Here is a 14,854-nt window from a genome sequence, read left to right as displayed (position 1 = left end):
GACTGGGTATTAAGGACCCTTTAAGACAGCGGTGTGCAAGATGTCCTTCGTTACTGACATATCGCATTGTTTATCGCAACAGTTTCTTTCACACCGACAATGATGTCCAGAATTAGCTTTCATCATACAGGTACACAACGTCGTCAACTTCCTTTCTAGAAAAAAGATACCAAGTACGAATGATAATCGCTGGTTAACAAACAAGGAGTTATTGAGCATTGTTAATTTCGGTCACTCATTGTGTAGTAGAAAAGTCTTCGGTTACGTTGGGGAGCATTGTCGCTCTATCAACTAGACCTTGGAGAATAGACAAAGAGACATCTCCTAACAAAACTATATTCGCCTAACGGTAGTAAATACAAAAGTAATCTATTTTTGCCTAGTATTTACTAGTACATTCTCTGACGTTTGAACAGGTGACATGTTCACGTTCTTATTTTTACAATTGTTTCTGATTCTTTATGGCAAACATTTGGTGTAACTGCTTCATCGGACCGTACCCTGGATCCTCTTGTGATATCTAACAAAACAAATATGGGTACATTGTATAGAGAAATAAAGATGTTTTACCAAACTGTGTTATACAAGGTAGATATACAATGTATCATCGTGCATTCGAGGTTTTCAACAATAATAGGTACCCTACCAAGGTCTGAAGAGACGTTACTCTTAAGTTAGTGTTAAAAAACATGTAATGTACTGATTTTTTAATTGCCACACTTTTGTTTTATGAAAACGTATGCAGCATCAATCTTTATAATCAAATCTAAAGAATATATGATGCTGGTGTATCTTTTCTTTCAATATCCAGGACTAATTGCTCAACACATTAATTTCCTTCTTCTGAAAAATAAGAAATTGTTGCTTACCGGCTCTGTTGCAACTTTCAGGATGGGAACTACCAATCGGTGTCAATCTTACCTCTGCTGTTCGCGTGCATGGCAAGCTAATACTATTCGCCGTGTCTTTCTCGCCCCCGACTGAGCTTGAGAGTGGCTTTCCCACACGCCCATCACAAACACCCCGGGAGCGATCACGTTACAAGCAGTGATGGCACTGCCCGGCCGTGTAATGGGAACTCGCCATAGCATCAGGTGTCATTTTTTAACATTACCCATTATGCTGCAGACAACAGAAAATCTTTCTTAATAATGCTGCAGCTCTGGCACCAAGGATCTGATGCATTGTGTTAGGTTGCGTGATGTGGGTTCAGTTACGCTCACTATGCTGGGCAACAGGTTGGATGCATTGGAAAGGGATGCATTGGAACAATCATGTTTCTGATAATATTCATAACATCCATTTTGTGTTGGTGATGCATCGACCTATCATGATTTCTTGGCCAATCAGAAGCATTCAAACCTTCTTCATCGATTTATCATGATTTATCGTCCAATTGTAAGCATTCCGCTTCATCGACCTCGTGACTTCAAATTATCCAATCGGAAGCACACAAGCCTGCTTCCAGTGTTTACTATAAAGGCACGTCGGTTCGACTTTGAACACGACATCGTTTGGTTATGACTTGAAGTATATACCTTTCTTTGAACAATGAAAGATTGGATCCTCTTAAAAAGTGCTTCTGACTTTAACTGCAACAGGTTATATTGAACTGTTGTGAGCACAATAGAGTTAAAACCAAAACCAGTCTGTCATATTATACTTTAAAACATAATACTTAGGATCAGGGACCGATCCCATTTATTCAGACATTATCATTTCCTTTGAAAGAAGAGCTAACCTTTGTGTTCAATATGTATCGTAAAAACACAGATATCGAATAACTACGTTATGAAGCTTAGAAGCGACCAATACAAAAACCTACACTTTTGATAGTGTTTCTGATGTTTTCCTCTCGCGTTTTCAATGTTGTATGTATGAGAACGATGGTTTATATTTCCTGTAATTATCCAAGTTCCAACCACGCCTATTTTCATGCGGCAGCATCCACCTACGCAGTGGTTGTCATTTTCCTCTCCTTTGTTACGGAGGTAAAAAACAGCCGTTGTCATGGCATTGTTATGTCATGGCAGCGGCTTGTTGCGCGTGATTTAATCATATATTCAATCACTTTGTTCAAGTGTTGTTATCAGATCGATGATTTTGAACCAATTGATCCTTTTGGTAATGGTTCTTTGCAATAGAAATCACAATAAGCTTCGATTAAATTTGATGTGTACTACGGCGGTTTTCATTTACACCCTAATTAGTGAACATGAGACCTGCCCGTTACATGAGAAATTTACATTGTTGCCAGGTTACGTTCAACATATAATTTGAAAAACACTTAAAGACGAACCTTCGATAAGTCGAGTAAGTCTAGTGATGTCAAAAGTCGTACACAAATATACATCCGAAATTCAACGGCTTAGATTTATAAGAGGATGATCATCATTGATATGACGTTGGTGTTTAAATTAGCGTTAACCCAAAATGCTGATCTTGTGCAATGACCTCACCTGAAGAAGAGACCAATGGCGAAAGAAGCTTTGTGAGTGCGATGGAGTAGGGCTGGATTCCACATGGTATCGGTAATAATATGACTTGTCTATTGCAGGTACTAGAGTGACCAAAACATGGCTGTTCCACTGTACCTCATAAACATATTTTTCTCAACCAGATTTTCTAACGCTATCTCCCCTTTCTTTACTTGCAGGCAAGTCCTGAAGGAATTCCTAGACATGATGAGTCAAGACAGATCACCACTGGGCAACACCAGGCCCCAGATGATTCTGGACCCCAGCATACAGCGACACCTTACGCATTTTAGTCTCATTACACACGGATTCGGGACGCCGGCAATGACCGCCTCACTGAACTCTGTCTTGAACGTCTTGACTGAAATGTTGAAATACATGGACAAAAACTACCCATCATCAAATTCAATGTCGACTGGTGCTAATATGGATTCGAAAGTAAAACCGGATAAGGTGGAAAATGGCAATTGACACTGAGAAATCATTCGATTATTTATACATTAAATGGTGCCAGATCTTTTTAGTCACTTTCACATATAAAACCGGGATATAAAACAAACATACTACGAATAATGGTAATGTTCGGTCAATGATGCTGCCAAAGATAGAACGACTAAACAAACGGGATTCGTCACGCTACGCCATATTTGCTGTGGAACTGCGATTCTTGTGACGTCATTATTGTCTGCTGCAAGTGCGACCTCGTGACGAAAATAGGTAACTGCAAAACATGGCAGCGACCTTGTATATAATTCAAAGTCTTCATGAAGACACCGTGCATTTTATTGTGACGATGACAGTGTTTATATGTTGGTGTTTGGTTGTGACATTACGATCTCGTGGATTCTCAGCAATAACGCGTGATATTACACGCTCTTCGATCAACGAGGCCAACTCCCCCTGGCGGTAATCGTAAAAAAATCACAGCTTCTTATTATTTTCTACTGTTTCACATAATCACTAAGTGCGTTTTGTCACAAGCTGGGATACTTCTTGGGGAGGTGTCGAATAAGTATTGTCATCTTCTGATTTTCTTGAAAATGGAGGGAAAAGACTCTAAGTGCATCATATATCTCTAAGGACTGATTTGCAGGGATAATGAACTATTGTAGCTATGCTGCTACTGTGAACTTCGCATAATATTTTATCATTCCAATTTGTTTTAAAGTGACTTTGTATGGACATTGAATCTTTCGCTACGTAGAGATGGTTATAACGTACTGAGAAATACGTAAAACTGGCGTATTACGTAATCGAAAATGGCGTGTTACGTAATCAAAATGGCGTTTAAACAATCAAAGCAATACACAGATTAATAGTCAGGGTTTGTCCTAAACAGTTGTATATATTCTTCTCTTTAATTAAAAAGTATATGAATTTCTAGAACCATAGTAAACTTTGTACGTGTAATAATGTATGTGCATGCCGTTAGGAGAAAGTTTAGTCTTAATCCCAGTGCCCATGGAAAAATAAAGTTTTGTATTAAACGTGACGAAATTCCAAATCTGTTCTATTTCTTTCAATTTTTTACGCTGCTGTTACAAGTTTTTAGCTTGACAAACGCCCGCTCGATCGCCTACTTGGAAACTCAGATAGCCTACTTGACGTACATGTAGTACATGCTTGTAGCAGCTAATGTATCTGAGACAACATCAGGACTCTTCTGCCTCTAGTGGAGCTTCTATCTCACTGTACACTTGAAGACAGACCTAAGCCCCTTACTAGGGATCCCTAGCCAAGTAAGACTTGGAGTAGCTCTTGAACCGGAACAACATGAGAACCCTTCTGCCTCTGGTTCAGCTTCTATCTCTCTGTACGCTTGAAGACAGACCTAAGCACCTTACTGGGGATCCCTAGCCAAGTAAGACTTGGAGTAGCTCTTGAACCGGAACAACATGAGATCCCTTCTGCCTCTGGTTCAGCTTCTATCTCACTGTACACTTGAAGACAGACCTAAGCACCTTACTGGGGATCCCTAGCCAAGTAAGACTTGGAGTAGCTCTTGAACCGGAACAACATGAGATCCCTTCTGCCTCTGGTTCAGCTTCTATCTCACTGTACACTTGAAGACAGACCTAAGCCCCTTACTAGGGATCCCTCTCCAAGTATGACTTGGAGTAGCTCATGTACCTTGAAAAACATGAGAACCCTTCTGCCTCTAGTGGAGCTTCTATCTCACTGTGATGTTGAAGACAGACCTAAGCACCTTACTGGGGATCCCTAGCCAAGTAAGACTTGGAGTAGCTCATGAACCTTGAAAAACATGAGAACCCTTCTGCCTCTGGTTCAGCTTCTATCTCACTGTGATGTTGAAGACAGACCTAAGCACCTTACTAGGGATCCCTATCCAAGTATGACTTGGAGTAGCTCTTGAACCGGAACAACATGAGAACCCTTCTGCCTCTGGTTCAGCTTCTATCTTACTGTGATGTTGGAGACAGACCCCAAGACCCCTTGGCAACTCAAGAAGCCTCAACTCATATGTAGCAGCTAATGAACCTTGTCCAAAATCAGGACGCTTCTGCATTAGTAGAGCTTCTATCCCACTGTATGTGCTCAAGACGGACCCAAGTACAATATTATAGAAGTAGCTCATGTAGTTAATGTAAGAAGAACTTCTCCTTACGTGTTGGAGCTTCTATCCGAGTGTGCTTTTTGAGACAGGCCCAGGTACCGTACTTGGCAACTCAGGTAGCTGTCCATCGGCCAGGTCAGGGCGAGAAATGTTCTGCCCGTAGATGAGCTGTTGTGAGTGTGGGGACAGTACCACTGTGCCTTTGAAGACAACCCTACTTGGCAACTCAAGTAGCCAATAGTAGCAGATGTGCCGGATTGAACAGGTTGAGAGATAGAACTTTTCTGCCTGCGGTAGAACTTCTATCCCACTGCATCTGCTCGATGGATGTTGTAGCCGGCGATGCAGAGAGCGCATGAGTTGTAAGAGAGGTGTCTACACAGTCGGCTCAGGACCGTAATGTTTGGAGGTTGCAGAAACCAAACCAACCGAAATCATACGAACCGAGACCCATTGCTCGTAAAAGACAGCGACAATCTGATGCTTGCTTGGTTAAAGCACCGAATATTGGGTGTTAATTGCATTCCTCTACAGCGAGACTTGCGTTAGAAGAACGCCAACACTACAGTACCTTAGTACTCAAGAACGCCGTGATGCTCGCTCGTCATTGATTTTATTGCATTTAACGGTTACAACATTGTTTGTGCGGAACGCGGCGTGATGTGAAAAAAGCAGTGAAGAAGCATCTGGGTTGGGTTACTTAAGCATGGAATTTGCCAAACGATTGATGTGATGAAGGAAATTAAATGGGTATCCAGGGAATCTACCACTTTAACTGTCGGGGTTTTTGGTTTGTGGTACATGGGCTTGAGCAGTCAGGCAAGCATCTTAGATTGGCTGGTGATGGGTCGATTAGGCTATTTCATTGTATTTTGTCAAAGTCGCAGCCAGAGGAGTTGATCAAGCTGCGCTGGACATGACATTACATGTACTGGCATACACGAATATAGAGTCCGTCATGTCCGTGGTGTTTGGTTTCATTTCATCCCAAATTTGTCTCTCGAGGACAAAGTCACAACCAGAAGACCAACTCGGTCTGAGATCACTACCGAACTAAAAGTAGTAACATAATGTTGATCGCCTCCCACCTTATTCGTCGCAAACGATGTGGTTAAAGAGGACATTTTCGGCGGAGGGGGAGAAAGTGTACTCGGTCTCATAATACTTATAATCATCCTCACGATGGCACTGATTGTAATGGCATTGTACGGACAAAAATAGATCTCACCTCGCATCAAAGTACAAGCCCATCCCTGGTATCCAATTGCACGCTATTTTATCTAATTACGTCGCATATAGAATAATTGTCTCTATATTTTTGGTTTCATTCTCACACTCATTCGTAGCACAATCGAATGCTTCTTGAAATCATATTCAACGAATCTAATTTGCGCCTGGGGACTAATTTTCCGATACATTTAAACGAAGACCGATCCATTGGCTGCCAGTACATGCCTCGGTTATCGGCAATACGTCTCCAGGAACTGTCCCAAAGCCTGGGATTGAGCCCTGCGGAAAATGTGTGGCTTCAAGCAATAGAAAGAAGAATGGATTCTTAAAGAATCACTTCAGGGAAACTTGTCTTTTCCCCGAGGATGTGTCAAAAGTATGGCACGCGAAAATAAACCTTGTGACAAGCTTGGGTCGGGTCAAATTGACCGTGAGCGAGTCCACGCGTGAAGGCATGCGTCAGGTTGGGCCTCGAGCTCTTCGCTTCGGGCTTCGGGAACAACCGTGATAGTTATCAACGCCAGCCGTACTACATTTTTCATCAACGAATTTGCTTTGGTGCTGTGAAATGCTCCAACGGCTGAACTCGTGTTTAAAAAGATTTTATCCAAGCATTTCTGGTTGTGACTTTGTCCTCCTAAGACCAATATGAATTCTTTTTGAAGGGACAGAATGAGTTTTACCACCATGTATCACAGACTGTAGAGACACGTCCGTGATTGTATCATTTGCATGGGTCAACTGGAAGTCGCATCAATACGGTCATCTTTTTTTCGTTCGCTGGATTAATGAGGTCCAAACTGTGGTTCCTCACCAGTATCGTAGACAACGTGATCCTACAAGACTCTTATAAGCATTGTTGGTGCTGTCGTGTTCGATACAGGACTGTTGGAGTCGAGGTCTCACGTGCGGCATCCATTTAGCACTTTGTGGTCAAGAACGCCACAAATTTTTACTCAGCAAATTTTATAACGTCAATGATACCTCGCCTCGGGCGCGTTTCTCATTATCCCCCTTAGGTCCTTTGTCCGGGCGCCAAGGATGACCATTTATCAAGTGACCATGGTCTTCCTACCCTGATGTTGACACAGGCAGACAAGAATACTAATGGCTTCGTTGACCACATTTGATGAGACAGTTTTGTTCATTTCGTGTCGAGATGGACAGTCCGAGGAGAAAGGAGTTTGTCTTTGTCTCGTGATGTTGACACAATGAACACCTTTGGTCAAATCGTTTGCCTCACGTACATGGCCGCCCCAAACATTTTACTTTGTTTGTTTCACATTTTGCCAACCGTTTCACTCTTACATGAGAAACGCAGCCCATGGGGTCTAATCAGTGCATTTGATTTCAAAACACTGATGTGCATATACCGTACATTGCAGCCAAGTTGTTTCAAAATAGATCTCCCGGCCACATCTTAAAAGGTGGTGCCCTCCAGGTGGCCTCGCGAATCTTCAAATGGATTCTGTTGTCGCATGGTCTTGCTACCATCTGATACACTCGCTATCAATGGCTTCTCAGCTGAGCTACTCAATCTAATAGGCTATCATTGTCTCTGTGGGGGGTCAGGTAGACACCGCCATCTTAGACAATGGACAATCTCCGGCGATTGTCTTCGACCTTTTATTGCGAGATTGAAGAAAGTATCAATTAGATAGACTGGGAAAGGGGTAGCAGTGTCAGATAAAACCGCCGGTATGACGTGATCTGACGCCCATTATCGTAAAGTTTGGTCCAGTGTAACAGTTTTGAAGATCTCCCAGGATATGGATCTCCCTGGATTGTGTCCTTGTCTTCTGTACAGTCTGGTTGGTGACAATTACCGGCCATGGATAGTTCGGTTTTGGCTTAGTCCTCGAGCAATCACCTGGATTGTAACAGTAGCATGTCTAGCATGGCTGTGTCAATATCTTTAGAGTAATTGGTTCGTTCTCAGGTATTTGTTGGAGTGGCCTCTCAATTGCCGGGCCTGTGGCGAGACGTTTTCAATGGCCAACATGGTTGTGCCATTGTCTACCTATTTGGCTGCGTCAAGATAAGTTTTGAAAGTAGGTTCCCCAGCCTCTACGAGGGTACAAGGGCATCGCTTGAGTTATTGCAATGGTCTTTCAAGACCTGACCTGTTGAAACACTGTCTTTGCTGTGATCAGTTTATTAAGGTTGAACCCTGTACCTCGTCCAATAACTGGTCGAGATGATGTCTTTGCTGTGACGCGATAGGCTGTGAAAGTAGTATTCTCATGACCAGTGAGATTTGTTTTGAAAGTACATGTAGTTCTCCCAGTCTTTACGGGACCATCACTTGGATTATGACAAGGAACACCCACGGTCTGGCCAGTTGAGACACTAGCTCAGTTGAATCATGTACCATATCCAATAACTGGCGGTCCAAGTTTCGCTATTGCGTGGTAGGTTGTGAACTAGACTAGGATTAAGACAAGGGTCATCCACGGCCTGGCCATTGGAGGCACTGTCTTTGCTATGATTTAGTTGAACCCTGTACCATAACCAATAACTGGACGGTTGATATGTTGTCTTCGCAGTGACGTGATAGGTTGTGAAAGTAGCCTTTCCATGGCCTGTACGATTGTGACCAGTTCTTGGTACAGATTCTGTGATATTAGCCTACGAACGGCTTGTGCAATACTGTCTTCGGTTCGATCAGATGGGTTTAAAAGAGACAATCGTGTGGTCGGTTGGGTCTACAGCTTACAGTAGTTGCATTCCCACGATATGTTACGACTTACTTACTCTCAGAGTGTTGCAGTCGCCGGTCAATAGACTCCGACGCGAGGCAGACCATTTGTCATCCTTGTGATTCTGTTAGGAAATGGGATGAGACTGCGTCTGGAGTTCACCTTCCAGTATAGTATGTACTTAGCATTTAGTGTGGTCCGTTGGTTGACTGCACATTCCTACAGCCTGGAGAAGTGGTCTGGACAATTGTGATTCTGTCGTCAATACAACCAGTTGGGTAATGATCATATCCTACCCATCAGCTTCCCTGTAAGATTGTGCCGCTGTCTTTTTTAAAGTCAGGTTGATGAGACCAACCAGAGTTGTCTGCTGGTTGTTACTGTAGCCTCCTATAGCCTAGGCGATTGTGCTTCTATTTAGTTGGGTGATGGCAACAGCCTACCCATCTGCCCTGGAAGATTGTGTCCCTATCTGATGTACAGTCAGGTAGACGACAATGACCTTTGTGTGGCCAACATCTTTGGTACTGTACTGTCTTCGTGTATATCAGTCGATTAGTGAAGACAGTGGCTTTTGTTTTATACGGTGAATATGGTTGTATGTGACACTGTCTTCGGAGTGATTGATTTTTCCCGGGGGTTTGTTGGAGTGTGTGGTCTGGTTCGATGTACATACTTCTGAGACTCATGTCATTCATGACGTCTTGGTGAGGTGTTCCGGTCAGGTTGGGTTTAGTTTGGTACCGTGGAAACGGCCTTGTTGTCTATCTATTCGGTTATGCGTTGGCTACTGAGAGATAAGTCTTGACATTAATTGTCCAAGTCTCCACGGAGCGATCACTTCGATCATAACTGTTGAGACGCTGTCATCGCTGCCATCAATTGTGTTGTAACAGCCCTATGATTCTGTTGTTATTACAACTACATGTAGTTGGGTAATGACGATAACACCTTTGGTATTGTCTACGTGTAATCTGTCGGATTGCGACAGAAGCATTACATGGTTGGTACGGTTGTGACAATGTCTTCGGCGTGGCCATGACCTTCCTGTGGCCAACATCTTTTGGTGCTGTCTCGTGTAATCAGTCAGCTTTTGACATGGGGTGATATGAATAACTAGCAAATGCTTTTATCTAAAACTCCATGTACATTTACACTGGGCCTTTCTGTACAAAACTGAAGTAAAAGCAATTGCTAGACTTTATTCATATCACCCAGTGGCATGTCCATGGCGAGTACGGTTGGACAATTAAAGAAGAAAGAGTATTATGTTTTCTTGGCCTGGGCGACTGTGATTCTGTCGTCAATACGGCCATTTGGGTAATAGCAATAGCCTCTCCACCTGCCCTGCCTGGAATATTGTGATCCTGTCCTTCTTACACAGTCTGGTTGAGGACGCTAGCCTGAGGTTTACAAAATCTACTATTTCTAGAGTTTACCGGTTCCAGTGTAGTATGAACTATGCATTTAGGGCGGTCTGTTGGTTGTGACTGCAGGCTCCTGTAGCCCGGACAAGAGGAAAGAGCGTAAGTTCCTCTTGGCCAGGATGATTGTGATTCTGCCGTCAGTACAACCAGTTGGGTAATGACACTGGCCAACTCATCTGGCCTGAAGGATTGTGTCCCTGTCTTCCGAGGCTGTACTGTCAGCTTGGTGAAGACCTTCCTGTGTTCAACATTTTTTGTAATGTCTTCGTGTAATCAGTCGGATTGTGACAGCAGCAAGACCATAGCGAGTACGGTTGTTACAATGCCTTATGAGAAAGACTGGTGTGACTGGTCTGGTCACTAAACATTATTGAAATTGTAATCTTGCGCCTGTATGACCTATTTAGTCTTAGTATCCACATGTCTATTGTTGTGCTATGTATTTAGTGAGAAAACAATTGACAGCGGTTTCCCAATTCTCTGCCAGTTACGATCCGATCACTTGAATCAGGACAAAGGCCTTTCACGGCTTGGATTCTTGAGACACTGTCGTCGTCTTTTTGCGGTGTGATTATAGTTGTGATGTAACAGTACAATGGCCAAGAAATGGGTGGTGGAGATGCCCCGCTGCTATTTGTTAGGTTGTTAAGAAGCCTTCGCGTAGCCTGGACGATTGTGACTGATTCCTGCTGTGCATTCGGTTGTTTTAGATACGACCAGGGCGGTTGTGACAATGTCTTCGGTGGATCTGTTGGGTCTTGGAAGAAATAATTCCATGTCAGTTCATCTTGACCCTCAATGTATTGACATTGCTAAACTTTATACAGACGTAGCGAGTCTAGTATGGGCGGAGGTAACGGCGGCAATACCGCTGGAAGTTAAGTATTGTGACAATGTCTCTGTGGTGATAGTTTGGTTTGCCTACTTCTGAGGGCAAGATACCGAGCAAAACTTTAAAGTCAAGTCACGCAGGTCATGTTTTGATGCAGTTTTCACAGACGATTATTTCAATCAATCAATAGTTCCTATTGTGTCACGTGATTACAGACAACACTGACAGACAATGGCCGTCAGTTACCAAATTATATTCTACAAATCAAATAATGGGCCCCTATTATCATCAGTTTACCGGATCACGACATTTTGTTGCGTCCTTTCAAAACTTCCACCTTTGAGTTCTTGCGGCAAATGTTGTGCACGAAACGGGGCGACCCTGCTACAATTAGTCCCAGTTGGGTGCCAACCTTATCATGGCTGACATCTATTTTATATAAATCATCGATTTAAAAAAATGAATTGGCTAGCTCGTTTCATTGACTTGGGTGGCGTTATGTGTCAAGTCCTGCGTCTGCTGATAAAACTTGTCTTTGTCACTTCGTAATAAAAGGTTGTAATCCGCCGCTTGGTGTGACAGTCACAACTCGGGCATTCCAATAAATGCGAAAAATATACCTCGATTATGATTAATAGGCGGCCAACAACGCATCCTGGCATAACCAGTAGTTTTCAATACAAACGTATATTATTAATACTCATTTTTGTATGACGTAGGAGTAAAGAAAACTGAATCTAAGGATGCCAACTAGACTCGTATCTTTGGTCACTTGCATGGTCACTGGCCCGAACCCCAGGGTCAGGTTATAGCCCTTTCGACGGATGCAAAGAAACACTAAACTCTACAACTCAAATTTATCGTCCTGAGTGTCCCTCCAGTAGCTGCCTTTCAGCTCAAGGAGAATATGGCCCGATTTGTCTTTTCTACTATTACGCCCCACCATATGTGATGACTTGTCCTGATGGTTGTGACAAAACTCAAGGACACTTATTTTCCGCACCCCTCCCTCTCCACGTCTGAATACCCAAAAACAAATCAAGGCATTCATTACAGATCACGACTAGAACACCCCCACTTGCCTCCCTATCCCTCCCATGGTAGCCTTTTTGCTGATTTCGCGACCAGATGGGATAATCCGAATCCAGAGTGGCCGAATTAACGACATTACCTGAGAAAACTGCGCCACTTCTTCGAGCAGCTTGAAAAACAAGTTCCAAACGCGCACAACAATGGAATAAAACAATGGCTCAATAGCCGCGTGAATCTCCATTAACCATCACTGTACCCCACGACTGCTCTTTTGCCGCGGTGAGGACCGACCACTTAGGCTGAAGTCTCACCCCAATAACTTGAGTGGAACCAAAAACAAAACCCACCCATTAATAACAATTGCTCTGGCCCGCTCTCTTCCTCGAAATGAAATCAATATTCACCAAATGCCCGAATTCAATCACCATTACAACAGCCCTGTACTCGTCCGATCTAGTGCAAAATATTGTCAGGGGAGTAATGGTAAGATTCCCCCCGAGCGATCCGCGAGATTGTGCCCTAGGCGTCGTTCCGACATGCCCAGATCAATGCTGACGCTTGCTCGCTATCTATCCTAACCCATTCCGAACAGTCCGTTGATTTCTAGATCAATATTGTACTGTAAAGTCGCCAGGAGCCTTTCAGAAAAGCAGCACGACGACCATTTCCGTCATACTAAGGCCCACAACAATACCATTCCTTTACAGTGTCGCAACTTCGGAAGCGAGCGGCCCCTGAGACTATACGCTCCGGACGCAGTAGGACATGGCCGAGAGATTTCTTTTTTCGTCCTGTCGCAAAGGCGATCGGGATGACGAAATGGACAGCATAGGAGTCGACTCCTGACTGGTTCTTCGACTGGTGCAGCCACTAAACGTTGAAACTGAGCGGGGCTTCTAACTGGGTTTTGAAAGCAGCCGGGACTCCTTTCCCCCTCCCGGTCTCCATGTCATGGACGCGCAACCTCCTTATTATATTGCACGAATTCCCAACTCCTGAGAATTCTGTTTAAGTGCCCATCGACACTCTCAAGGTCAGCCTCATGAAACTCTCCCAGAACAACAAAGTCGTCAGACCCCTGCCCGTGGCATCCCAGGAAACAACAGGGCTGATCTACTCGCCTAAGATGGAAGTCAACCACATCAGGAAGAATCTACTACCTCTAAAAGTAACATGAGTAAAGACGCTCCTGAAACAAGCTCACAAAAACATCTTGCAACAGGAAAGAGGGAACCTCAGCTGCAACACTCTCCTCAACATTAACAAGAAAGGGGCAGTTACAATCTTTCGGCTTAGGACAGGCCACTGCAGACTTGAAGCCCACCTCAAGAGGGCGAACATGGCGGAGTCCACCAGAACATGTGCTCCCAGAACTGCCCACTCTGGGACACCGAAAGACTGGCCACATGACCGTACGGTGCAGAGACAAGCTCTGGGGGTCAACTAGTAGGGAGGAGTAAGAGATGGCAGCCAGGTTTATTAGAGGCATAAGATCTGGTTCTGTATAAGAGAACGGAACGCTAAGAAGAAGAAGAAGAAGATATATAAGTGATTCAGGGACTATCGAAAGGCATTGACGAGAAGAGGGAGGACTGCGCACAAGGTCATAAGATCTCGATTTAGAATAAGAGTCAGTTCCCAAGTCACCATTTTGCTCCAGAAACGAAGGAGAATAGATTTAGTCCTACAGTTGTTCCTTAACGATCGTACATACGAGTCAGATTTGTTTCCAAGGACTTCTCCCTCGGTTAGGTTTCATTCCGTCATGTGACGTTGCTATCACCATCTATACTAAAAGAGCGAAACTAAAACCTTAGCCGGTGTAAAAGGAATGGACGTCCCAGGAATGCAGGACCCCATGCAATAGCTGTGTATTGTCAACGAATGTGGTTAATGGTTAGGGTTAGCTACATAATCTTCAACAAAGAAACTCGGCGACTCTATTCACCTTAACAAAAGGACCGGACTTCGATTCCGGGGGGCTTGCATTTCTTTTACACCGATCTAGTTGTTAATGCATGCATGTCCCCCTCCAAAAAGTGTCTGTCTCTATTGCATGGTGACTAGTCAGATCAGCATATAAGGGTCAATAGAGACCATGACCGTCAATACCTCAGAAACTAAGAGTGTATCATAAAATATTTGTCCTCCGGACACTCTATCCTAGGACATTGGCCGTCTGGTTGTGACATTGTCTTCTTAAAGAATTAGTAACGACTCAGAATTTAATAGGAAGCACTTGCCTATTAAAGATGAAGGAGATACAGGGCATTTCGTTGAAGACACAAAAGTTGATGGATCATTTATAATGTCCCCTGCTTTGGTATGAGGTGAGACTGTCCCTAGGCTTGGTTTTGTCCATGCCCATAGTCTCTTGATATGGGTTTGGTACAGAACTTTTTGAATACACGGAGGCTGTCTGTATGGCATTGTTGTGACAGTGTACCAGGTATCTACTGGACGAGCCATCTCTCCACATGGTGTACCATGCTATATTGTGTGTGCCTTGTCTCTGTTAGATGTGCTATCTCGCTACAGGGTGTACCATGTTCGAACAGGGCGTACCATGTATCTGAAAAAGG

At 43.7% G+C, this 14,854-nt stretch overlaps 1 protein-coding gene across 7 annotated transcripts in view; it reads left to right on the top strand.

Annotated features, from left to right (window-relative positions):
• Window positions 1-3,981, top strand: part of LOC135486167 (transcription factor AP-2-epsilon-like) — a 200,619-nt gene extending 196,638 nt beyond the window's left edge. For all 7 annotated transcript variants that reach the window (XM_064768755.1, XM_064768756.1, XM_064768754.1 and 4 more), the window contains one exon: window positions 2,657-3,981. In XM_064768755.1, the coding sequence (XP_064624825.1) occupies window positions 2,657-2,948 (292 nt within the window). In that variant the 3' untranslated portion in view covers window positions 2,949-3,981. The remainder of the gene's footprint in view (window positions 1-2,656) is intronic.
• The last annotated feature ends 10,873 nt before the right edge of the window (window positions 3,982-14,854 follow it).

This window comes from Lineus longissimus, chromosome 4, assembly GCF_910592395.1.
Source record: "Lineus longissimus chromosome 4, tnLinLong1.2, whole genome shotgun sequence".
Lineage (NCBI taxonomy): Eukaryota > Metazoa > Nemertea > Pilidiophora > Heteronemertea > Lineidae > Lineus > Lineus longissimus.
Note: the sequence above shows the minus strand (reverse complement) of the source record. Positions and strands in the feature narration are given on the sequence as shown.